The sequence below is a fragment of the Salvelinus fontinalis genome, chromosome 24, assembly GCF_029448725.1.
Source record: "Salvelinus fontinalis isolate EN_2023a chromosome 24, ASM2944872v1, whole genome shotgun sequence".
Lineage (NCBI taxonomy): Eukaryota > Metazoa > Chordata > Actinopteri > Salmoniformes > Salmonidae > Salvelinus > Salvelinus fontinalis.
The window spans coordinates 44,362,163-44,387,997 of record NC_074688.1 but is presented as its reverse complement, the minus strand read 5'-3'; the positions used below and the strand labels follow the sequence as shown (position 1 = coordinate 44,387,997).

The window sequence follows — 25,835 nt, the reverse complement described above, 5'->3', positions numbered from 1 at the left end:
ATCAGTGGCTAATTAGGCAAGCATTGTGGGAAATGGTAAACTGGCCTTTTATTGTGAACTCGGACTGGAAGGGGTCAGGTATTTTGGATCTGAGCCAAACGTTTTCTCACGATGCAAAAAAGGGGGTTGATGTAAATCTAGTTTAAAATCATCATGGTCAGAGACAGGCTGAATTGAGTCATTTTTCGGTACACTATTCCCTCCCTCCCTCTGTCTCTCTGCTCCCAACACTCTCTCTTTCTCGTTCTCTCTCTGTCCGTTCAGTTCCAAGGGCTTCATTGGCAGGGGAAACTTGTTTTACATTTCCTAATTCAATTGAAATTAACAAAAGTGAGAAGACGCAAAATAACATCACCAAAAAACGATTTGAATTTAACAGTAAATTATTATACACAAAATCAGAGTGACAGCAATGTGCAAAATAATGTTTGATTTGTTTAGACATTCTTTGGTCTTTGTGATCTGTGTGAAATATCCATCTTATATGGTCATACATTTGTCAGGAAGTTAGGAAAGTGCAGCTCAGTTCCCACCTCATTTTGTGGGCGGTGTTGCACATAGGCAGACCTGGCTCTCGAGAGAAAGACAAGCTATGGTGGCCTCTTTCAATAGCAAGGCTATGCTCACGGAGTCTGTACAAGTATTTTCTTCATTTTGGTTCAGTCACAGTAGTCAGGTATTCTGCCACCGTGTACTCTCTGTTTAGGGCCAAATATCATTCAAATTTGCACTCTTTTTTGGGGTTGGTTCTTTCCCTGTGTCAAATAGTTATCTTTTTTGCTTTCTCATGATTTGGTTGGGTCTAATTGTGTTGCTGTCCTGGGGCTCTCTGTGGGGTGTGTTTGTGAACAGAGCCCCAGGACCAGCTGGCTGATAGTTCTCTTCTCTAGGTTCATCTCTCTGTAGGTGATGGTCTTGTGATGGAGTGTGTGAGAATCGCTTCCTTTTTAGGTGTTTGTAGAATTGAACGTCTCTTTTCTGGATTTCGATAACTAGCGGTTAAAGTCTTAATTGTGCTCTGCCTGTATTGTTTGGGTTTTTGTATTCTACATTTAAAGTGTATTTTAATTCTGCACGCGGTCTCGATTCGGTTGTTTGATCCATCTTCTTGGTTGGTGAGCGGACCCTCGGACCTCACAACCGTGGAGGACAACAGGTTCTATAACCGATTCAAGTATTTTTAGACAGATCCTAATTGGGATGTCGAGTTTTTTTTTGATGGCGTTGAATTTGCCTTGTCTCTCAGATCGTTCACAGCCTTGTTGAAGTTACCAGTGATGTTAATGTTTAGGCTGAGGTAGATATAATTATTTGTGTATTCAAGGGCAACGGTGTCTAGATATAATTTGTATTTGTTGTCCTGGCTACTGTTGTCCTGGCTACTGTTGTCCTGGCTACTGTTGTCCTGGCTACTGTTGTCCTGGCTACTGTTGTCCTGGCTACTGTTGTCCTGGCTACTGTTGTCCTGGCTACTGTTGTCCTGGCTACTGTGCATAATCTGTGCAGAAGATCTAGGTGCTGCTGTAAACCCTCCTTGGTTGGGGACAGCAGCACCAGATCATCAGCAAACAGGAGACATTTGATTCTGAGTCCAATAGGGTGAGGCCGGGTGCTGGGTGAGGCCAATAGGGTGAGGCCGGGTGCTGGGTGAGTCCAATAGGGTGAGGCCGGGTGCTGGGTGAGTCCAATAGGGTGAGGCCGGGTGCTGGGTAAGTCCAATAGGGTGAGGCCGGGTGCTGGGTAAGTCCAATAGGGTGAGGCCGGGTGCTGGGTAAGTCCAATAGGGTGAGGCCGGGTGCTGGGTAAGTCCAATAGGGTGAGGCCGGGTGCTGGGTAAGTCCAATAGGGTGAGGCCGGGTGCTGGGTAAGTCCAATAGGGTGAGGCCGGGTGCTGGGTAAGTCCAATAGGGTGAGGCCGGGTGCTGGGTGAGGCCAATAGGGTGAGGCCGGGTGCTGGGTGAGGCCAATAGGGTGAGGCCGGGTGCTGGGTAAGTCCAATAGGGTGAGGCCGGGTGCTGGGTAAGGCCGGGTGCTGGGTAAGTCCAATAGGGTGAGGCCGGGTGCTGGGTAAGTCCAATAGGGTAAGGCCGGGTGCTGGGTAAGTCCAATAGGGTGAGGCCGGGTGCTGGGTAAGTCCAATAGGGTGAGGCCGGGTGCTGGGTAAGTCCAATAGGGTGAGGCCGGGTGCTGGGTGAGGCCAATAGGGTGAGGCCGGGTGCTGGGTAAGTCCAATAGGGTGAGGCCGGGTGCTGGGTAAGTCCAATAGGGTGAGGCCGGGTGCTGGGTGAGTCCAATAGGGTGAGGCCGGGTGCTGGGTAAGTCCAATAGGGTGAGGCCGGGTGCTGGGTAAGTCCAATAGGGTGAGGCCGGGTGCTGGGTAAGTCCAATAGGGTGAGGCCGGGTGCTGGGTAAGTCCAATAGGGTGAGGCCGGGTGCTGGGTAAGTCCAATAGGGTGAGGCCGGGTGCTGGGTGAGGCCGAATGAGTCCAATAGGGTGAGGCCGGGTGAATCCAATAGGGTGAGGCCGGGTGCTGCCAATTCATTGATATACACTGAGTATACAAAACATATAGAACACCTGCTCTTTCCAGGTGAACCCAGGTGGAAGGTATGATCCTTTATTGATGTCACTTGTTAAATCGCAATTCAATATTAGGAAAGTGTTCGTCATGTTTGATATACTCAGTGTATATGTTGAAGAGGGTAGGGCTCAAGCTGCATCCCTGTCTCACCCCACAGCCCTGAGGAAAGAAATCTGTGTGTTTATTGCCAATTTTAACCAAACACTTGTTTGTGTACATTTATTTTATCATGTCATATCCGTTTCCCCCCCAACACCGCTTTTCATCCATTTGTTTAGCAGACCTTCATGCCAAATTGAGTCAAAAGTTGTTGTTTTGTATCAACAAAGCATGAGAAGATGTTTTGTTTTTGTCAGTAAGGGTGTGCAGGGTGTATACGTGGTCTGTCGTATGTTATTTTGGTAGGTAGCAAATTTGCTCAGGACATTGTTTTCACTGAGGAAATGTTGGAGTCCTCTTTTAATTCTGCTGGATTTTTCCAAGATTGCTGTTGATGCAGATGTCATAGTAATTGTTGGAGTCAAATTTGTCTCCACTTTTGTGGATTAGGGTAATCAGGCCTTGGTTCCACATATTGGGGAAGATGTCAGAGCTGCGGGTAATGTTGGAGTTTAAGAATAGCCAATTGAAATTTGTGGTCTGTATGTTTTATCATTTCATTTAGGATACCACCAACACTTTAGTGACGCTAGGTGGCGGCAGCGACTTTATCTTTAGTGTTGCTAGGTGGCAGTTGCGACCATATCTTAAGTGTTGCTAGGTGGTGGTAGCAACCAGATCTTTAGCGTTGCTAGGTGGTGGTAGCAACCATATCTTTAGCGTCGCTAGGTGGTGGTAGCAACCAGATCTTTAGCGTCGCTAGGTGGTGGTAGCAACCAGATCTATAGCGTTGCTAGGTAGTGGTAGCAACCATATCTTTAGTGTTGCTGGGTGGCGGTAGCAAGCATATCTCGAGCGTTGCTAGGTGGCAATCGCAACCATTTCTTTAGCTTTGCTAGGTGGCGGTAGGGACCAGATCTTTAGCGTTGCTAGGTGGCGGTAGCGACCAGGTCTTCTGCGTTGCTAGGTGACTGTTGCAACCACATCTTTAGCTTTGCTAGGTGGTTGTAGCAACCAGATCTTTAGCTTTGCTAGGTGGCTGTAGCAACCAGATCTTTAGCTTTGCTAGGTGGCTGTAGCAACCAGATCTTTAGCTTTGCTAGGTGGCTGTAGCAACCAGATCTTTAGCTTTGCTAGGTGGCTGTAGCAACCAGATCTTTAGCTTTGCTAGGTGGCTGTAGCAACCAGATCTTTAGCTTTGCTAGGTGGCGGTAGCGACCAGCTCTTTAGCTTTGCTAGGTGGCAATAGCGGTCACATCTTTAGCTTTGCTAGGTGGCAAAGCGGTCACATCTTTAGCTTTGCTAGGTGGCAAAGCGGTCACATCTTTAGCTTTGCTAGGTGGCGGTAGCAACCAGGTCTTTTGCATTGCTAAGTGGAGGTAGCAACCAGCTCTTTAGCTTTGCTAGGTGGCAATAGCGGTCACATCTTTAGCTTTGCTAGGTGGCAATAGCGGTCACATCTTTAGCTTTGCTAGGTGGCAATAGTGGTCACATCTTTAGCTTTGCTAGGTGGCAATAGCAGTCACATCTTTAGCTTTGCTAGGTGGCTGTAGCAACCGGATCTTTAGCTTTGCTAGGTGGCAATAGCGGTCACATCTTTAGCTTTGCTAGGTGGCAATAGCGGTCACATCTTTAGCTTTGCTAGGTGGCAATAGCGGTCACATCTTTAGCTTTGCTAGGTGTCTGTAGCAACCGGATCTTTATTGTTGCTAAGTGGCGGGAAGTCGCCGTTTAGCCGGTAGTGGATTGGTGTGATCAGGCCTTGGTTCCAAATAATGGGGAAGATGTCAAAGCTGCGGGTAATGTTGGAGTTTAAGAATAGCCAATTGGAATTTATGTTATGTTATGTATGTTTTATCATTTCATTTAGGATAACACCACAGGCCTTTTTGGGTTGGAGGGTTTGTATTTTGTCCTGTAGCTCATTCAATGTAATTAGAGAATCCAGTGGGTTCTGGTAGTCTTTAATAGTTGATTCTAAGATTTGTAGTTGATCATGTATGTTTTCGCTGTTTGTTCTTTGTTTTCGAGCCAAGAAGATTTGAAGTGGTTTATCTGTACCTGCTACTTGCTCTCTACCCCCCCCCCCCCCTTCTAAAATCAAATTTAAATTGTATTTGTCACATGGGCTGAATAGAACAGGTGTAGACCTTACAGTAAAAGCTTACTTACAAACCCTTAACCAACAATGATGCAGTTTTAAGAAAATACCTTTAAAAAAGTAAGCGATAAGAATAACAAATAATTAAAGAGCAACATTAAATAACAATAGCGGGGCTATATACAGGGTGCACCGTTATAGAGTCACTGTGGAGACTATATACAGGGGGTACCGGTACAGAGTCAATGTGGAGGCTATATACAGGGGGTACCGGTACAGAGTCAATGTGGAGGCTATATACAGGGGGTACCGGTACAGAGTCAATGTGGAGGCTATATACAGGGGGTACCGGTACAGAATCAATGTGGAGGATATATACAGGGGGTACCGGTACAGAGTGAATGTGGAGGCTATATACAGGGGGTACCGGTACAGAGTCAATGGGGAGGCTATATACAGGGGGTACCGGTACAGAATCAATGTGGAGGATATATACAGGGGGTACCGGTACAGAGTGAATGTGGAGGCTATATACAGGGGGTACCGGTACAGAGCCAATGTGGAGGCTATATGGTACAATGTGGAGACTATATACAGGGGGTACCGGTACAGAGTCAATGTGGAGACTATATACAGGGGGTACCGGTACAGAGTGAATGTGGAGACTATATACAGGGGGGACTGGTACAGAGTCAATGTGGAGGCTATATACAGGGGGTACCGGTACAGAGTCAATGTGGAGACTATATACAGGGTGTACCGGTACAGAGTCAATGTGGAGGCTATATACAGGGGGTACCGGTACAGAGTCAATGTGGAGGCTATATACAGGGGGTACCGGTACAGAGTCAATGTGGAGACTATATACAGGGGGTACCGGTACAGAGTGAATGTGGAGACTATATACAGGGGGTACCGGTACAGAGTCAATGTGGAGACTATATACAGGGGGTACTGGTACAGAGTCAATGTGGAGGCTATATACAGGGGGTACCGGTACAGAGTCAGTGTGGAGGCTATATACAGGGGACACCGTTATAGAGTGAATGTGGAGGCTATATACAGGGGGTACCGGTACAGAGTCAATGTCGAGGCTTTATACAGCTTATAGTTAATGTGGAGGCTTTATACAGCTACTGGCTTCAGTAGTCACGAGTGCAAACAATTTGGTTTAATTAAGTGATACAGTTGAAGTTTACATACAAGGCTGGCTAGCCGTGTTCTCCATATTATATTACACCCTTGGAAAACATTTTCCGACATGACTACGGAATGCTGAATGCCGTTTTATGTATATAAGTCGCAAAAATATAACAAAGTGAGTTTTAACTTGGGCATTGGGACTTGTTGCATATACTAATGCAAATCTATATGTCACATGTGGTTATGTTTATGCTACCTACCCTTTAAACTCAAAGACCACTGACATTATCTTTGGCAATGGGCGTGGTTTGACATGGCGGCTGACTTATTAAGTCATGACCTCTGCCGACAGTATCTATGCAAAGAGATGATAGTATTGTGACAGAGATATCTTTTTATTTTACTAGGTTAGTCACATGACTCTCTGAGGTCATTAAAAGATCCCATGGCACTTATCGTAAGAGTAGGGGTGTTAACCCCGGTGTCCTGGCTAAATTCCCAATCTGGCCCTCAAACCATCATGGTCACCTAATAATCCCCACTTTACAATTGGCTCATTCATCCCCCTCCTCTCCCCTGTAACTATTCCCCAGGTTGTTGCTGCAAATGAGAACGTGTTCTCAGTCAACTTACCTGGTAAAATAACGGTAAAATAAAAAATAAATAAATAAAATAAAAACATTGAAAAGGGTGGGAAAAATCTATTTTTCAAGAGAGACCTGGCCAATAATAGCAGGACACAAAGTTGCAGACACATTTACAATGTAAAAAACCCAGTACAGTTTCTACTGTTGTTCTCGCACCAGGCCCAAATCCCCATCATTCACGTGAAGAGGAGACGAAGATACAGGGGCTGTAGATACGGGGTGCCTCGTGAGAATTCAACGGCTTGCGGTTAACCCTCCTCTACCAACCATCCTATCGGCCATTGTGCAATCCCTGGATAATAAACTGGACGAGCTCCGTTCGAGATTATCCTACCAACGGGACATTAAATACAGCAGTATCTTATTTTTAACTGAGTCGTGGCTGAACGACGACATGAATAATATACGGTTGGCTGGGTTTTCCGTGCGTCGACAGAACAGCTACCTCCAGGAAGACTAGGTGTGGTGTGTCTGTTTGTCAATAACAGCTGGTGCTGTCAATAGCCCAGCCGCGAGCTGCCTAGTGACGTGAGCTTACTAGACGAGTTAAATGCCTTTTGTGCTCACTCCGAGGAAAGCAACACTGAAGCATGCATGAGAGCACCAGCTGTTCCGGACAACTGTGTGATCACGCTCTGCGTAGTCAATGTGAGTAAGACCTTTAAACAGGTCAACATTCACCAGGCCACAGGGCCAGATGGATTACAAGGACCAGTACTCAGAGTATACACGGACCAATTGGCAAATGTCTTCAGTTACGTTTTGAACCTTTCCCTGACCAAGTCTGTAATACGTTTCAGGCAGACCACTGTAATACGTTTCAGGCAGACCACTGTAATACGTTTCAGGCAGACCACTGTAATACGTTTCAGGCAGACCACTGTAATACGTTTCAGGCAGACCACAGTAATACGTTTCAAGCAGACCACGGTAATACGTTTCAAGCAGACCACGGTAATACGTTTCAAGCAGACCACAGTAATTCGTTTCAGGCAGACCACAGTAATACGTTTCAGGCAGACCACAGTAATACGTTTCAGGCAGACCACAGTAATACGTTTCAGGCAGACCACAGTAATACGTTTCAGGCAGACCACAGTAATACGTTTCAGGCAGACCACTGTAATACGTTTCAGGCAGACCACTGTAATACGTTTCAAGCAGACCGCAGTAATACGTTTCAGGCAGACCGCAGTAATACGTTTCAGGCAGACCACAGTAATACGTTTCAGGCAGACCACAGTAATACGTTTCAGGCAGACCACTGTAATACGTTTCAGGCAGACCACAGTAATACGTTTCAGGCAGACCACAGTAATACGTTTCAGGCAGACCACAGTAATACGTTTCAGGCAGACCACAGTAATACGTTTCAGGCAGACCACAGTAATACGTTTCAGGCAGACCACTGTAATACGTTTCAGGCAGACCACAGTAATACGTTTCAGGCAGACCACAGTAATACGTTTCAGGCAGACCACAGTAATACGTTTCAGGCAGACCACAGTAATACGTTTCAGGCAGACCACAGTAATACGTTTCAGGCAGACCACAGTAATACGTTTCAGGCAGACCACAGTAATACGTTTCAGGCAGACCACTGTAATACGTTTCAGGCAGACCACAGTAATACGTTTCAGGCAGACCACAGTAATACGTTTCAGGCAGACCACTGTAATACGTTTCAGGCAGACCACAGTAATACGTTTCAGGCAGACCACAGTAATACGTTTCAGGCAGACCACAGTAATACGTTTCAGGCAGACCACAGTAATACGTTTCAGGCAGACCACAGTAATACGTTTCAGGCAGACCACAGTAATACGTTTCAGGCAGACCACAGTAATACGTTTCAGGCAGACCACAGTAATACGTTTCAGGCAGACCACAGTAATACGTTTCAGGCAGACCACAGTAATACGTTTCAGGCAGACCACAGTAATACGTTTCAGGCAGACCACAGTAATACGTTTCAGGCAGACCACAGTAATACGTTTCAGGCAGACCACAGTAATACGTTTCAGGCAGACCACAGTAATACGTTTCAGGCAGACCACAGTAATACGTTTCAGGCAGACCACAGTAATACGTTTCAGGCAGACCACAGTAATACGTTTCAGGCAGACCAGCATAGTCCCTATGTCTTATTTTATTTTACTTTAGTTTGTTTTAGTAAATATTTTCTCAACTGTTATGGTTAAGTGCTTGTAAGTAAGCATTTCACGATTTGTATTTGGGGCATGTGACAAATAAGTTTGGTTTGAACATTTACACATTGAGCAGCAAGATGGGAAAGTGTGGTGCAACTAAGGGGTCAATACTGTGACAGCCCCCCCCCCCCCCCCCCCCCCCCACTTAATTTTCTATCATTGTGTTTTCCCTATACTAATTTATTGGGACGCCCTCCTGTAATTTCAGTACCAAGCGAAAGGGGCAGAGAACTGGAGTACCCCCCCCCCCCCCCTAGCTCTGTACAGGCCAATCAACAAAACACAGTCAAGTGAGCGCAGGCGAGAGTTGGAATTTGTCTGCTGGACAAAGAGATGTGATTCCTGAGTGTCTCTTGATGAGTGATATTGTGACAATAGAAATATGTATTTTTCTGACCCTAGAAATACTCTCAATGAAGGCCTGGATGAGGAATGTGTTATTTATTTATATATAGTTTTTCATTTTCTATAATTGTGATTCCTGACTGATGCAGTATCTCCTCCCGTCCTGCAGGTGGCAGCCTACAACACTGAGGGGAAGAGTAACCCTAGTCAGGTGGCAGAGTTCACTACCTGTCCAGACAGACCAGGAGGACCATGTAGACCTGTCATCAGAGGCAGGGTACTGCCCAACTCCTTCAGACTGGCATGGGGTGAGTAGACACACGTACATACACAATCATCATCATCTCAAACAAACACAACAAAGAAATCTGATCTGCTCGCAATGGTGATACCGATCAAAATCCCTCTCTCCGATACCTCTGTGTTACCAGAGCTTTGTTTGTTTTCATGTCTGTTGATAACACTGGCCACCCTTGGTGTGATCAAGAGTACTGGCCACCATCGGTGTGATCAAGAGTACTGGCCACCCTTGGTGTGATCAAGACTACTGGCCACCCTTGGTGGGATCAAGACTACTGGCCACCCTTGGTGGGATCAAGACTACCGGCCACCCTTGGTGTGATCAAGACTACTGGCCACCCTTGGTGGGATCAAGACTACTGGCCACCCTTGGTGGGATCAAGACTACTGGCCACCCTTGGTGGGATCAAGACTACTGGCCACCCTTGGTGGGATCAAGACTACTGGCCACCCTTGGTGGGATCAAGACTACTGGCCACCCTTGGTGGGATCAAGACTACTGGCCACCCTTGGCGCGACCAAGAGTACTGGCCACCCTTGGCGCGATCAAGACTACTGGCCACCCTTGGCGCGATCAAGACTACTGGCCACCCTTGGCGCGATCAAGACTGCTGGCCACCCTTGGTGTGATCAAGACTACTGGCCACCCTTGGTGCGACCAAGAGTACTGGCCACCCTTGGTGCGACCAAGAGTACTGGCCTGGTCAGAGTTAGTGTATTATATAGGGAATATGGTCGTGCCATTTGGGATGCAGATATTGTCTATAAATATTGCTAGCTGGCTCATGACTCTTTAACAGAGCTACAGAGACATTGATCCAGGACTGGAAGTAATAGTTGTATTCTCTCTCTAGAACCTCGTAAAGAATCTAGTTGTATTCTCTCTCTAGAACCTCCTAAAGAATCTAGTTGTATTCTCTCTCTAGAACCTTCTAAAGAATCTAGTTGTATTCTCTCTCTAGAACCTCCTAAAAAGTCTTGTTGTATTCTCTCTAGAACCTCCTAAATAATCTTGTTTTATTCTCTCTATAGAACCTCCTAAAGATGATGGAGGGGCGGAAGTGACCAAATACGTGGTGGAGATATCTGAGGGACTAAGCGGTAAGTTTCAACTGCAAATCAATCACATTTATTTTAAAAATCCCTTTTTACATTGGGGCGGCAGGGTAGCCTAGTGGTTAGAGCGTTGGACTAGTAACCGAAAGGTTGCAAAATCAAATCCCTGAGCTGACAAGGTACAAATCTGTCGTTCTGCCCCTGAACAAGATTGTTAACCAACTGTTCCTAGGCTGTCATTGAAAATAAGAATTTGTTCTTAACTGACTTGCCTATTTAAATAAAGGTAAAATAAGAGAGCTTTCCAGTTACCCAGCCTAAACCCCAGAGAGAGTTTTCCAGTTACCCAGAGAGAGTTTTCCTGTTACCCAGAGAGAGTTTTCCATTTACTCAGAGAGAGCTTTCCAGTTACCCAGAGAGAGCTTTCCAGTTACCCAGAGAGAGCTTTCCAGTTACCCAGAGAGAGCTTTCCAGTTACCCAGAGAGAGCTTTCCAGTTACCCAGAGAGAGCTTTCCAGTTACCCAGAGAGAGCTTTCCAGTTACCCAGAGAGAGCTTTCCAGTTACCCAGAGAGAGCTTTCCAGTTACCCAGAGAGAGCTTTCCAGTTACCCAGAGAGAGCTTTCCAGTTACCCAGAGAGAGCTTTCCAGTTACCCAGAGAGAGCTTTCCAGTTACCCAGAGAGAGCTTTCCAGTTACCCAGAGAGAGCTTTCCAGTTACCCAGAGAGAGCTTTCCAGTTACCCAGAGAGAGCTTTCCAGTTACCCAGAGTGAGCTTTCCAGTTACCCAGAGAGAGCTTTCCAGTTACCCAGAGAGAGCTTTCCAGTTACCCAGAGAGAGCTTTCCAGTTACCCAGAGAGAGCTTTCCAGTTACCCAGAGAGAGCTTTCCAGTTACCCAGAGAGAGCTTTCCAGTTACCCAGAGAGAGCTTTCCAGTTACCCAGAGAGAGCTTTCCAGTTACCCAGAGAGAGCTTTCCAGTTACCCAGAGAGAGCTTTCCAGTTACCCAGAGAGAGCTTTCCAGTTACCCAGAGAGAGCTTTCCAGTTACCCAGAGAGAGCTTTCCAGTTACCCAGAGAGAGCTTTCCAGTTACCCAGAGAGAGCTTTCCAGTTACCCAGAGAGAGCTTTCCAGTTACCCAGAGAGAGCTTTCCAGTTACCCAGAGAGAGCTTTCCAGTTACCCAGAGAGAGCTTTCCAGTTACCCAGAGAGAGCTTTCCAGTTACCCAGAGAGAGCTTTCCAGTTACCCAGAGAGAGCTTTCCAGTTACCCAGCCTAAACCCCAGAGAGCTTTCCAGTTACCCAGAGAGAGCTTTCCAGTACCCAGCCTTAACCACAGCGAGAGCTTTCCAGTTACCCAGCGAGGGCTTTCCAGTTACCCAGAGAGAGCTTTCCAGTTACCCAGAGAGAGCTTTCCAGTTACCCAGCCTAAACCCCAGAGAGAGCTTTCCAGTTACCCAGCCTTAACCCCAGAGAGCTTTCCCGTTACCCAGCCTAAACCCCAGAGAGCTTTCCCGTTACCCAGAGAGAGCTTTCCAGTTACCCAGCCTTAACCCCAGAGAGCCGTCCCGTTACCCAGCCTTAACCCCAGAGAAACTTCCCTGAGAACAGTAATCCTTTCTATTTGTATCGGGCTTTGTAGCAACCCACAGTAGTTTTCAAGATACAGTCCCTTCAGAAAGTCCCTGTTAAACAGCCAATTATTAGTCATACCCATTGACTTTTTCCACATTTTGTTGTGTTACAGCCTGAATTTAAAATTGATTATATTGAGATTTTGTGTCCCTGGCCTACACACAATACCACATAATGTAAAAGTGAAATTATGTTTTTAGAAATAGTTACAAATGCATTAATGAAAAGCTGAAATGTCTTGAGTCAATAAGTATTCAACCCCTTTGTTATGGCGATGCCTAAATAAGTTCAGGAGTAACAATTTGCTTAACTAGTCACATAATAAATTGCTTGGCCTCTGTGTGCAATAATAGTGTTTAACGTGATTTTTGAATGACTACCTCATCTCTGTACCCCCACACATACAATTATCTGTAAGGTTCCTCAGTCCAGCAGTGAATCTCAAACACAGATTTAACCACAAAGACTAGGGAGGTTTTCCAATGGCCCGCAAAGAAGGGCACCTGTTGGTAGATGGGTAAAAATAAAAAAGCAGATATTGAATATCCCTTTGAGCATGGTGAAGTTATTAATTACACTTTGGATGGTGTATTAATACACACAGTCACTACAAAGATACGTCCTTCCTACGTGAGGCCAACGTTGACTTTCAAACAGTTACAGAGTTTAATGGTTGTGATAGGAGGTAACCGAGGATGGATCAACAACATTGTAGTTACTTCACAATACTAACCTAAATGACAGAGTGAAAAGAAGGAAGCCTGTTTGGGACAAATCTAACACAACACAGTGTACTACTCTTCATATTTTCAACCAGGATGGTAGCTGCATCGTGTTATGGGTATGCTTGTAGTCGTTAACTTCTTAGGGATGAGACGGGCTGAAATCCCGTTAACGGGATCAATTTGACAAAAGCCAGTGGAAGTGCAGGGCTCCAAATTCAAACAACAGAAATCTCATAATTAAAATTCCTTAAACATACAAGTATTATACACCATTTTAAAGATAAACTTGTTGTTAATCCCACCACAGTGTCAGATTTTCAAAAAGTATTTACGACGAAAGCATACCATACGATTATATTAGGTCAGTACCTAGTCACAGAAAAACACAGCCATTTTTCCAGCCAAAGAGAGGAGTCACAAAAAGCAGAAATAGAGATAAAATGAATCACTAATCTTTGATGATCTTCATCAGATGGCACTCATAGGACTTCATGTTACACAATACATGTATGTTTAGTTCGATAAAGTTCATATTTATATCCATAAATCTCAGTTTACATTGGCGCGTTATATTCAGTAATGTTTTGCTTCCAAAACATCCAGTGATTTTGCAGAGAGCCACATCAATTTACAGAAATACTCATCATAAATGTTGATGAAAATACAAGTGTTATACATGGATTTAAATATATACTTCTCCTTAATGCAACCGCTGTGTCAGATTTCAAAAAAGCTTTACGGAAAAAGCACATGCAATAATAAAATAAATATAAAGTCCATTGTTTATGTCCAAATATCACCTTTTTGTTCGCGCGTTTTGCTCACAAATCCAAATTCATGAGGCGCAGACCAGACAAAAAGTCAAAAGGTATATTACAGTTCGTAGAAACATGTCAAACGATGTATATAATCAATATTTAGGATGTTTTTATCATAAATCTTCAATAATGTTTCAACCGGACAATTCCTTTGTCTTTTGAAATGAAAGGGAACGCAGCTAGCTCTCACGGGCGCCTGCCTGACTGAGCTCATGGCATTCTGCCAGACCCCTGGTTCAAACAGCTCTTATTCTCTCCACCTTCACAGTAGAAGCCTGAAACAAGGTTCTAAAGACTGTTGACATCTAGTGGAAGCATTCGGAAGTGCAATCGGACCAAATTTACACTGTATCTTGGATAGGCAAAGACTTGAAAACCTACAAACCTCAGATTTCCCACTTCCTGGTTGGATTTTTTTCTCAGGTTTTTGCCTGACATATGAGTTCTGTTATACTCAGACATCATTCAAACAGTTTTATAAACTTCAGAGTGTTTTCTATCCAAATCTATCAATTATATGCATATCTTAGCTTCTGGGCCTGAGTAGCAGGCAGTTTACTCTGGGCACACTTTTCATCCGAACGTGGAAATAGCACCTCTCATCCATCAGAAGTTATGGACTGTGGAGTTTTTCAGAATGGAGCTAAGCACAGGCAAGATCCTAGAGGAAAACCTGGTTCAGTCTGCTTTCCACCAGACACCAGGAGATTAATTCACCTTTCAGCAGGACAATAACCTACAACACAAGGCAAAATCCTAGAGGAAAACCAGTTTGCGTTCCACCAGACACTGGGAGATGAATTCACCTTTCAGCAGGACAATAACCTACAACACAAGGCCAAATCCTACAGGAAAACCTGGTTGTCTGCTTTCCACCAGACACTGGGAGATGAATTCACCTTTCAGCAGGACAATAACCTACAACACAAGGCCAAATCTACACGACTTGTTTACCAAAAAGACACTGAATGTTTCTGAGTGGCCGAGTTACAGTTTTGACTTAAATCTACTTGAAAATCTATGGCAAGACTTCAAAATGGCTGTCTAATGATCAACAACCAATTTGACAGATCTTGAAGAATTTAGAAAATAATAACGGGCAAATATTGTACAATCCAGATGTGGAAAACGCTTAGATTTACCCAGAAAGACTCACAGCTGTAATCACTGCCAATGAGGATCCTAACATGCATTGACTCTGGGGTTTGAGTACTTATGTAAATGAGATATTTCTGGATTTCATTTCACAAACATTTCTAAAACCATATTTTCATATTTTATATTTAATCCATTTTGAATTCAGGCTGTAACACAATCAAATGCAGAATAAGTCAACGGCTACTGCGTGACTACTTCCTGTATTTAACATAGCCAAGAACAAGATAGCCTAGTAGTGTGTGTTCATGTCTCTCTCTCTGTGTGTGTCTCTCTCTCTGTCTCTCTCTGTCTGTCTCTGTCTCTCTCTCTGTCCATGTGTCTGTCTGTCTGTGTCCCTCTAGGCGTGTCGTGGGAGCTGGCGTACAGTGGTCCAGCCATGGAACATGTGTGTGAGGGGCTGAAGCCAGGCCACTCCTACCAGACCAGAGTTTACTGCATGAGTGAGGGGGGGCAAAGCCCAGTGAGTCACCATTACTGCACCACACACACACACACACCTCTGCATGTACTGGAGCGAACAATACACACAGTCCTTGCAGCCATGCGAGCTTTAGACCAGCCTGGTCTTTCTCCCTGTCCGTGACGTTTCTCACCGTTATATCTTTGTCACTCATTGTATAACACAACAAAATAGCTCCATTTCTAGAGCGTTTTATTTGCATGGTTTCTTTATGTCTATCTTTCTACTTCTATGCCTCTGTCTCCCTCTAGCATTCTCTCTCTCTAGCGTTCTATTTCCATGTCTCTCTCTCTCTCTAGCGTTCTATTTCTATGTCTCTCTCTCTCTAGCGTTCTATTTCCATGTCTCTCTCTCTCTCTAGCGTTCTATTTCTATGTGTCTCTCTCTCTCTAGCTTTCTATTTCCATGTCTCTCTCTCTCTCTAGCGTTCTATTTCCATGTCTCTCTCTCTCTCTAGCGTTCTATTTCCATGTCTCTCTCTCTAGCGTTCTATTTCCATGTCTCTCTCTCTCTCTAGCGTTCTATTTCTATGTCTCTCTCTCTCTAGCGTTCTATTTCTATGTGTCTCTCTCTCTCTAGCGTTCTATTTCCATGTCTCCTGTGTTCTCTCTGTCTCAGCAGTGTGTCATCACTTCCTCTGCTTCATAATGATGAATGGCTCTAGGAGTAGTATTCCAGTCATGTCCATGCCGTCTATTTCTGGCCCGACTCTAACAGGAGATTGTCGTTCATCTGTTTTCTCATGTGGAGGTTATTAATGATCTTCTTCACGACATTCCCTATATAGTGCACTACTTTAGACCAGGGCTGGCACCCTATTCCCTATATAGTGCACTACTTTAGACCAGGGCTGGCACCCTATTCCATATATAGTGCACTACTTTAGACCAGGGCTGGCACCCTATTCCCTATATAGTGCACTACTTTAGACCAGGGCTGGCACCCTATTCCATATAGAGTGCACTACTTTAGACCAGGGCTGGCACCCTATTCCATATATAGTGCACTACTTTAAACCAGGGTTGGCACCCTATTCCATATATAGTGCACTACTTTAAACCAGGCCTGGCACCCTATTCCATATATAGTGCACTACTTTAGGACCAGGGCTGGCACCCTATTCCCTATATAGTGCACTTCTTTAGACCACGGCTGGCACCCTATTCCATATTTATATGCCAGCCCTCGTCTAAAGTAGTGCACTCTATATGGAATAGGGTGCCAGCCCTGGTCTAAAGTAGTGCACTCTATATGGAATAGGGTGCCAGCCCTGGTCTAAAGTAGTGCACTATATAGGGAATAGGGTGCCAGCCCTGGTTCTAAAGTAGTGCACTCTATATGGAATAGGGTGCCAGCCCTGGTCCTAAAGTAGTGCACTCTATATGGAATAGGGTGCCAGCCCTGGTCCTAAAGTAGTGCACTCTATATGGAATAGGGTGCCATTTAGGATGCATCTCATACGTACGTACAAGACAGAGGACTGTAATCAGTTAACCCTCGCCTCATGGCGTAGGAAGCTGTGCTAATTGTTCATTAACCAGATCAGCTGTTATAAGATATTCTTGCTTTAATGTCTCTCATTCATGACGGCTTAGAGAGACTCAGAGAGACATGACTCACCATGCCAAGCTTTTGTTCTGGTTAAGTATTTTATTTTGGGTGGGAGGGGGAGAGGGGGGGGGGGGGGGGTGCAGAATAACGTGACAGAACAGTCACATGTTGGGTCTTCTCTGTCACAGAAATGGAGATGTCACTGTTACGTATACAGCAGATCAACATGGCAATAATATGCAGTGTAGTCCTACATTATCTATCGATACTGTACTCGTGTTTTGTTTTTCATCAGTTGTATAATGTAAATGGGCTTGTAAGGCTGTCCTAACTATAAATACAGAGGGAGGGGTCTTGTCTCTCTATCCTAGTAGAATGTTTGTCTCCTAATGGTGGTGTTTTCTCATCCTAACATGTTGTTGTTGTGTTCCAGCTGTCAGAGACTCTGCAGGTCCAGACTCCCGCGGTGCCCCCAGGGCAGTGCCAGCCGCCCCGCGTGGTGGGCAAGCCCAAGGCCAGAGAGGTGCAGCTGCGCTGGGGTGAGTCACTTTGCCATCCCCACTGCCAACCTACACTACCACCTCTCTGTCACCATGCCAACCTGCACTACCACCCCTCTGTCACCATGCCAACCTACACTACCACCTCTCTGTCACCATGCCAACCTACACTACCACCCCTCTGTCACCATGCCAACCTACACTACCACCCCTCTGTCACCATGCCAACCTACACTACCACCCCTCTGTCACCATGCCAACCTACACTACCACCTCTCTGTCACCATGCCAACCTACACTACCACATCTCTGTCACCATGCCAACCTACACTACCACCCCTCTGTCACCATGCCAACTTACACTACCACCACTCTGTCACCATGCCAACCTACACTACCACCCCTCTGTCACCATGCCAACCTACACTACCACCACTCTGTCACCATGCCAACCTACACTACCACCTCTCTGTCACCATGCCAACCTACACTACCGCCCCTCTGTCACCATGCCAACCTACACTACCACCACTCTGTCACCATGCCAACCTACACTACCACCTCTCTGTCACCATGCCAACCTACACTACCACATCTCTGTCACCATGCCAACCTACACTACCACCTCTCTGTCACCATGCCAACCTACACTACCACCTCTCTGTCACCATGCCAACCTACACTACCACCTCTCTGTCACCATGCCAACCTACACTACCACATCTCTGTCACCATGCCAACCTACACTACCACCACTCTGTCACCATGCCAACCTACACTACCACCTCTCTGTCACCATGCCAACCTACACTACCACTTCTCTGTCACCATGCCAACCTACACTACCGCCCCTCTGTCACCATGCCAACCTACACTACAACCACTCTGTGTGGGCATATTTTATTATATTTTGGTGCCAGGGAATAACTGGCTTTAATATAATATATGCCATTTTAGCAGACACATTGTGTTGGGGGCCTTAAGAAAGAGTCTGTTGTCAAGCTGTCTGTTACCTGACGACAGTCTGTTGTCAAGCTGTCTGTTACCTGACGACAGTCTGTTGTCAAACTGTCTGTTACCTGAAGACAGAGCCTGTCAAGCTGTCTGTTACCTGACGACAGTCTGTTGTCAAGCTGTCTGTTACCTGACGACAGTCTGTTGTCAAACTGTCTGTTACCTGACGACAGTATGTTGTCAAACTGTCTGTTACCTGACGACAGTCTGTTGTCAAGCTGTCTGTTACCTGAAGACAGTCTGTTGTCAAGCTGTCTGTTACCTGACGACAGTCTGTTGTCAAGCTGTCTGTTACCTGAAGACAGTCTGTTGTCAAGCTGTCTGTTACCTGAAGACAGAGCCTGTCAAGCTGTCTGTTGTCAAACTGTCTGTTACCTGACGACAGTCTGTTGTCAAGCTGTCTGTTACCTGAAGACAGAGCCTGTCAAGCTGTCTGTTGTCAAGCTGTCTGTTGTCAAGCTGTCTGTTACCTGACGACAGTCTGTTGTCAAGCTGTCTGTTGTCAAGCTGTCTGTTACCTGACGACAGTCTGTTGTCAAGCTGTCTGTTACCTGACGACAGTCTGTTGTCAAGCTGTCTGTTACCTGACGACAGTCTGTTGTCAAGCTGTCTGTTACCTGACGACAGTCTGTTGTCAAGCTGTCTGTTACCTGACGACAGTCTGTTGTCAAGCTGTCTGTTACCTGACGACAGTCTGTTGTCAAGCTGTCTGTTGTCAAGCTGTCTGTTACCTGACGACAGTCTGTTGTCAAGCTGTCTGTTACCTGACGACAGTCTGTTGTCAAGCTGTCTGTTACCTGACGACAGAGCCTGTCAAGCTGTCTGTTACCTGAAGACAGAGCCTGTCAAGCTGTCTGTTGTCAAGCTGTCTGTTACCTGACGACAGAGCCTGTCAAGCTGTCTGTTACCTGAAGACAGAGCCTGTCAAGCTGTCTGTTGTCAAGCTGTCTGTTACCTGACGACAGTATGTTGTCAAACTGTCTGTTACCTGACGACAGTCTGTTGTCAAGCTGTCTGTTACCTGACGACAGTCTGTTGTCAAGCTGTCTGTTACCTGACGACAGTCTGTTGTCAAGCTGTCTGTTACCTGACGACAGTCTGTTGTCAAGCTGTCTGTTACCTGACGACAGTCTGTTGTCAAGCTGTCTGTTACTTGACGACAGTCTGTTGTCAAGCTGTCTGTTACCTGACGACAGTCTGTTGTCAAGCTGTCTGTTACCTGACGACAGTCTGTTGTCAAGCTGTCTGTTACCTGACGACAGTCTGTTGTCAAGCTGTCTGTTACCTGACGACAGTCTGTTGTCAAACTGTCTGTTACCTGACGACAGTCTGTTGTCAAGCTGTCTGTTACCTGACGACAGTCTGTTGTCAAGCTGTCTGTTACCTGACGACAGTCTGTTGTCAAGCTGTCTGTTACCTGACGACAGTCTGTTGTCAAGCTGTCTGTTACCTGACGACAGTCTGTTGTCAAGCTGTCTGTTACCTGAAGGAGGAATGGCCAACCCTAATTTTGTGCTAATGTTGTTGTTGTTGACCATTTTAATTATATGTGCTGCTATTTTAGCAATTTATCATCGTAATGAGAATAATCTGGAATCTGAAAAATGAAATATAAAAGAAACTAATTGGTATACGTGTGTCTCTCCCAGGACTGCCGTGTGTGGGCGGTGGCAGCCCGGTGTCGGTCTATAGTGTGGAGGTGTGTGGCGCTGGTCCTCAGGGGTCAACAGGTCAAGAGGAGGTCAGGGAGGTATACCAAGGTTCGGAGGTCGACTGCACCGTGGGTAATCTGCTCCCGGGACGGACGTACAGCTTCCGCCTGCGGGCCGCCAACAAGGCTGGGGTGAGACAACAACCAACTTGTTTTATCCCGTTGAATGCTGGGAAAACGGAACTTTGTTGGTTCGTGAACGATACAGGATAGTCTTGTTCGGTGTGTAGGTTTGACTCTATACGTTTCGGGAGTGAACAAAAAAAGTGAATTTAGTTTTTCCTCTGATTCTCTTCCTGTATGTCCTCTCTTCCTGTATGTAGTCACGTTGTGTCACTAAAGAAAGTATGTTTGACTGTCACTGACTAATGAGTGTGTATTTTGGGTGTGTGTGTGTGTGTGTGTGTGTGTGTGTGTGTGTGTGTGTGTGTGTGTGTTAGTACGGACCCCTGTCAGAGCATTGTGAGGTGACCATGGGCCCCGGGGCTCCAGAGCCCTGTAAGGCACCTCACATCACCTGCAAGTCCCCTACTGTGGCTGTGGTCAGCTGGGAGGTAGGAACACATCACTTGGGACTTCTGTTCTACGTGGTTTGTACTACAACAGAAATGCTCTCAAGGGGATAATACAGTAAATCCATCCATCATGTTAAATCAAGACATGGTGTTTTATCTGTGTTGAACCAATCAATCCATCCATCATGTTAACAGTCTCTGTTTTCTCCCGCCCCTCGCCAGGCTCCAGCCAGTAACGGGGCGGTCGTGTCAGAGTACCGTGTGGAGTGGGGGGCAGCGGAGGGCACCATGCAGGTGTGTTACAGCGGTGCCAGCCTCACCCACGAGGTCAAGGGACTGCTGCCTGCCACCATCTACTTCTGCCGGGTTCAGGTGAGTCTTGTCTCTCAGCACTAAAGACAAGTTACCTGGTACTAGTACTTACTAGTTACTGCTACTTCTGCCGGGTTCAGGTGAGTGCTGCTTTCTGTTACTATAACGTACTACTTTCTATCTACAGGTGAGTCAGACAGGACAGTTACAGGTCTGTGAGAGCCAGAAATCTTGCTTGTTTGTAGGTGACCAAATACTTATTTTCCACCATAATTTGCAAATAAATTCATTAAAAATCCTACAATGTGATTTTCTGTATTTTTTTCTTTTCTCATTTTGTCTGTCATAGTTGAAGTGTAGCTATGATGAAAATGACAGGCCTCTCTCATCTTTTTAAGTGGGAGAACTTGCACAATTGGTGGCTGACTAAATACTTTTTTGCCCCACTATGTTTTAGCGGTTAGGTGTTTCTGTTATTGCTGTTCAAGGTAGCTAGTTAAGTTTGTAGCTCGGCAATCTAACCAGCTAACAGGCCAATCATTCCCCAACAGGTCTGTCAGTTGACTGTCTTTCACCCTCACGCGATTCAGACTTCAGCTGCCTCCATTTACGGGCCGATCTCTGTTTTAAACAGTCTGTTTTAAACGTAAACATTTTTTCTTTTTTTTAAAGTGTATTTTATCTTGATTAGATAAGTACTCAAACCCCAGAGTCAATACATTTTAAAATGACCTTTGGCAGCGATTACAGCTGTGAGTCTTTCTGGGTAAATCAGGTTGGTTGTTGATCATTTTCTAGACAGCCATTGTTCAAGTCTTGCCATAGATTTTCAAGTAGGTTTAAGTCAAACCTGTAACTCGGCCACTCAGGAACATTCAGTGTCTTTTTGGTAAACAACTCCGGTGTAGATTTGGCCTTGTGTTGTAGGTTATTGTCCTGCTGAAAGGTGAATTAATCTCCCAGTGTCTGGTGGAAAGCAAACTGAACCAGGTTTTCCTCTAGGATTTGGCCTTGTGTTGTAGGTTATTGTCCTGCTGAAAGGTGAATTCATCTCCCAGTGTCTGGTGGAACGCAAACTGGTTTTCCTCTAGGATTTTGCCTTGTGTTGTAGGTTATTGTCCTGCTGAAAGGTGAATTCATGTCCCGGTGTCTGGTTGAAAGCAGACTGAACCAGGTTTTCCTCTAGGATTTGGCCTTGTGTTGTAGGTTATTGTCCTGCTGAAAGGTGAATTCATGTCCCGGTGTCTGGTGGAACGCAGACTGAACCAGGTTTTCCTCTAGGATTTGGCCTTGTGTTGTAGGTTATTGTCCTGCTGAAAGGTGAATTCATGTCCCGGTGTCTGGTTGAAAGCAGACTGAACCAGGTTTTCCTCTAGGATTTGGCCTTGTGTTGTAGGTTATTGTCCTGCTGAAAGGTGAATTCATCTCCCAGTGTCTGGTGGAAAGCAGACTGAACCAGGTTTTCCTCTAGGATGTTGCCTGTGCTTCATCTCCCAGTGTCTGGTTGAAAGCAGACTGAACCAGGTTTTCCTCTAGGATTTGGCCTTGTGTTGTAGGTTATTGTCCTGCTGAAAGGTGAATTCATCTCCCAGTGTCTGGTGGAAAGCAGACTGAACCAGGTTTTCCTCTAGGATTTTGCCTGTGCTTAGCTCCATTCTGTTTCTTTTATATCCTGAAAAACTCCCCAATCCTTAATGATTACAAGCATACCCATAACATGATGCAACCAACACTATGCTTGTAAATATGGAGAGTGGTACTCAGTAATGTATTGGATTTGCCCCAAACATAACACTTTGTTTTCAGGAAAAACACAATTCTACTATGACATTATGAGGTATTGTGTGTAAGGCAGTGACAAGACATCTCAATTTAATCCGTTTTAAATTCAGGCGGTAACACAACAAAGGTGGAATCAGTTAAGGGGTGTGAATATTTTATAATAGCATTGTATTTTTGGACATAAAATCACCAGGAAATGAGCTCAGTGATTTTATTTTAGGAAATCGGTTCCCACGCATAAATAGAGATTTGTTATCTTATCCCAATGTAATCAAGGTTGGAAATTATTTAGTTTTTTTTATCTGTTTGGGATTGTTGCGGTCAATTTGCAGTTTCCAAATGATTTATTACCATGTTCAGGCCCTCCCGGCCTTCCGCTCCAGGAAAAATGGTTCCTTTGTTGAATGTAGTTGGAGACCCCTGACCCCCCCACTACAGAGTAGTGAGTCACCATACAGTGAGGAGGTAGAGCTGGAGACTGGTGTACACTCACTACCACCTAGTGGTCAGAAGTGGTCATTACGACTATATATTTGGTTCCCCAGCTGCTTAGGGTAGAAAACACCCTAGGCACAGACACACTACATGACCAAAACTATTGTTGACACCTGCTGGTCACACATCTCATTACAAAATCATGGGTATTAATATGGAGTTGGTCCTCCCTTTGCTGCTATAACAGCCTCCACTCTTCTGGGAATGATTTCCACTAGATGTTGGAACATTGCTGTGAGGACTTGCTTCCATTCAGCCACAAGAGCATTAGTGAGGTCGGGCAGTGATGTTGGGAGATCAGGCCTGGCTCACAGTCGGCATTCCAATTAATCCCAAATGTGTTCGATGGGGTTGAGGTCAGGGCTCTGCGCAGGCCAGTCAAGTTATTCCACACCGATCTCAACAAACCGTTCCTGTGTGAACCTCGCTTTGTGCACGGGGGCATTGTCATGCTGAAACAGGAAAGGGCCTTCCTGTTGCCAAGTTGGAAGCACAGAATCGCCTAGAATGTCATTGTATGCTGTAGCGTTAAGATTTCCCTTCACTGGATCTAAGGGGCCTAACCCGAACCATGAAAAACAGCCCCATTATTCCTCCTCCACCAAACTTTACAGTTGGCACTATGCATTCAGGAAAATACCATTCAGGTGAAGCGTGATTCATCACTCCAGACAACATGTTTCCACTGCTCCAGAGTCCAATGGCGTTGAGCTTTACACCACTCCAGTCGATGCCTGGCATTGCGCATGGTGATCTTAGGCTAATGTGCGGCTGCTCAGCCATGGAAACCCATTTCATGACGTTCCCGACGAACAGTTCTTGTGCTGACGTTGCTTCCAGAGGCAGTTTGGAACTCGGCAGTGCTGCGACCCGACGGGCAGACGATTTTTAACACGCTTCAGCACTCTGTTTTCTAGTTCTGAGCTGGTGTGGCCTACCACTTTGCGCCTGAGCCGTTGTTGCTCCGAGATATTTCCACTTCACAATAACAGCACTTACAGTTAACCGGGGCAGAAATGTGACTTGTTGGAAAAGTGGCGTCCTAATGACGGTGCCACGTTGAAATTCACTGAGCTCTTCAGTACGGGCCATTCTACTGCCAATGTTTGTCTATGGAGATTGCATGGCTGTGTGCTTCGAGTTTATACACCTGTCAGCAACGGGTGTGGCTGAAATGGCCGAATCCACTCATTTGAAGGGGTGTCCACATACTTTTGTATATATAATGTAGCTATTATCATCATATTACATCAACCCAAATCCAGGGGAAAAATAGGAAATTGACAGTGTCCTGCGAAAAACTTTATCCTAGTTGTCACATTGGGGCAGTAAAGACAGTGTGTGTTACGACATTAAAAGCCTGTGTCTCTTCTGTATCACATTATATCATCTCTCTCCCCCTTTTCCCAGGCTGTGAACGTGGCTGGCGTAGGTCTGTTCAGTGAGGCGGTCCTCTGTCAAACTCCTCCTTCTGTACCTGCGGCCGTCAGCAGTGTCCATGCCCTCAAAGAGGCGGAGCTACGTGGATACCACACCTCCGCAGACCAGGAGGAGGAAGAGGAGGAGGAGGAGGAAGATGGACCCCCCACGCCTCCTCTCTACTCCCCCTCCACTTGTCTAGGTCAGTTTGGTTTGACATTGTTTTGTTTGTCTTGTTGAATGTTGTAAACTCTCATTGGGACCATAAAAAAAATTATATATAGTACCAGTCAAAGGTTTAGACATTACTCATTCCAGGGTTTATTTTTATTTTTACTATTTTCTACATTGTAGAATAATAGCGAAGACATCAACACTATGAAATAACACATATGGAATCATGGTGTGTCGAGGGGTGGTGTCGAGGGGTGGTGGTGTCGAGGGGTGGTGGTGTCGAGGGGTGGTGGTGTCGAGGGGTGGTGGTGTCGAGGGGTGGTGGTGTCGAGGGGTGGTGGTGTCGAGGGGTGGTGGTGTCGAGGGGTGGTGGTGTCGAGGGGTGGTGGTGTCGAGGGGTGGTGGTGTCGAGGGGTGGTGGTGTCGAGGGGTGGTGGTGTCGAGGGGTGGTGGTGTCGAGGGGTGGTGGTGTCGAGGGGTGGTGGTGTCGAGGGGTGGTGGTGTCGAGGGGTGGTGGTGTCGAGGGGTGGTGGTGTCGAGGGGTGGTGGGGTCGAGGGGTGGTGGGGTCGAGGGGTGGTGGGGTCGAGGGGTGGTGGGGTCGAGGGGTGGTGGGGTCGAGGGGTGGTGGGGTCGTGGGGTGGTGGGGTCGAGGGGTGGTGGTGTCGAGGGGTGGTGGTGTCGTGGGGTGGTGGTGTCGAGGGGTGGTGGGGTCGAGGGGTGGTGGGGTCGAGGGGTGGTGGGCCGAGGGGTGGTGGGCCGAGGGGTGGTGGGCCGAGGGGTGGTGGGCCGAGGGGTGGTGGGCCGAGGGGTGGTGGGGTCGAGGGGTGGTGGGGTCGAGGGGTGGTGGGGTCGAGGGGTGGTGGGGTCGAGAGGTGGGTCGAGGGGTGGTGTGTCGAGGGGTGGTGTGTCGAGGGGTGGTGGGGTCGAGGGGTGGTGGGGTCGAGGGGTGGGGGGTCGAGGGGTGGTGGGTCGAGGGGTGGTGGGTCGAGGGGTGGTGGGGTCGAGGGGTGGTGGGGTCGAGGGGTGGTGGGGTCGAGGGGTGGTGGGGTCGAGGGGTGGTGGGGTCGAGGGGTGGTGGGGTC

The 25,835-nt window shown here is 46.4% G+C and overlaps 1 protein-coding gene across 6 annotated transcripts in view; it reads left to right on the top strand.

Moving 5' to 3' along the window:
- fndc3a (fibronectin type III domain containing 3A) overlaps nt 1–25,835 on the top strand; it is a 197,957-nt gene that overhangs the window by 139,120 nt on the left and 33,002 nt on the right. For all 6 annotated transcript variants that reach the window (XM_055880773.1, XM_055880772.1, XM_055880774.1 and 3 more), the window contains 8 exons: nt 9,297–9,435; nt 10,460–10,528; nt 15,161–15,279; nt 17,264–17,369; nt 19,994–20,187; nt 20,496–20,609; nt 20,793–20,942; nt 24,570–24,780. In XM_055880773.1, coding sequence (XP_055736748.1) covers nt 9,297–9,435; nt 10,460–10,528; nt 15,161–15,279; nt 17,264–17,369; nt 19,994–20,187; nt 20,496–20,609; nt 20,793–20,942; nt 24,570–24,780 — 1,102 coding nt within the window. The remainder of the gene's footprint in view (nt 1–9,296; nt 9,436–10,459; nt 10,529–15,160; nt 15,280–17,263; nt 17,370–19,993; nt 20,188–20,495; nt 20,610–20,792; nt 20,943–24,569; nt 24,781–25,835) is intronic.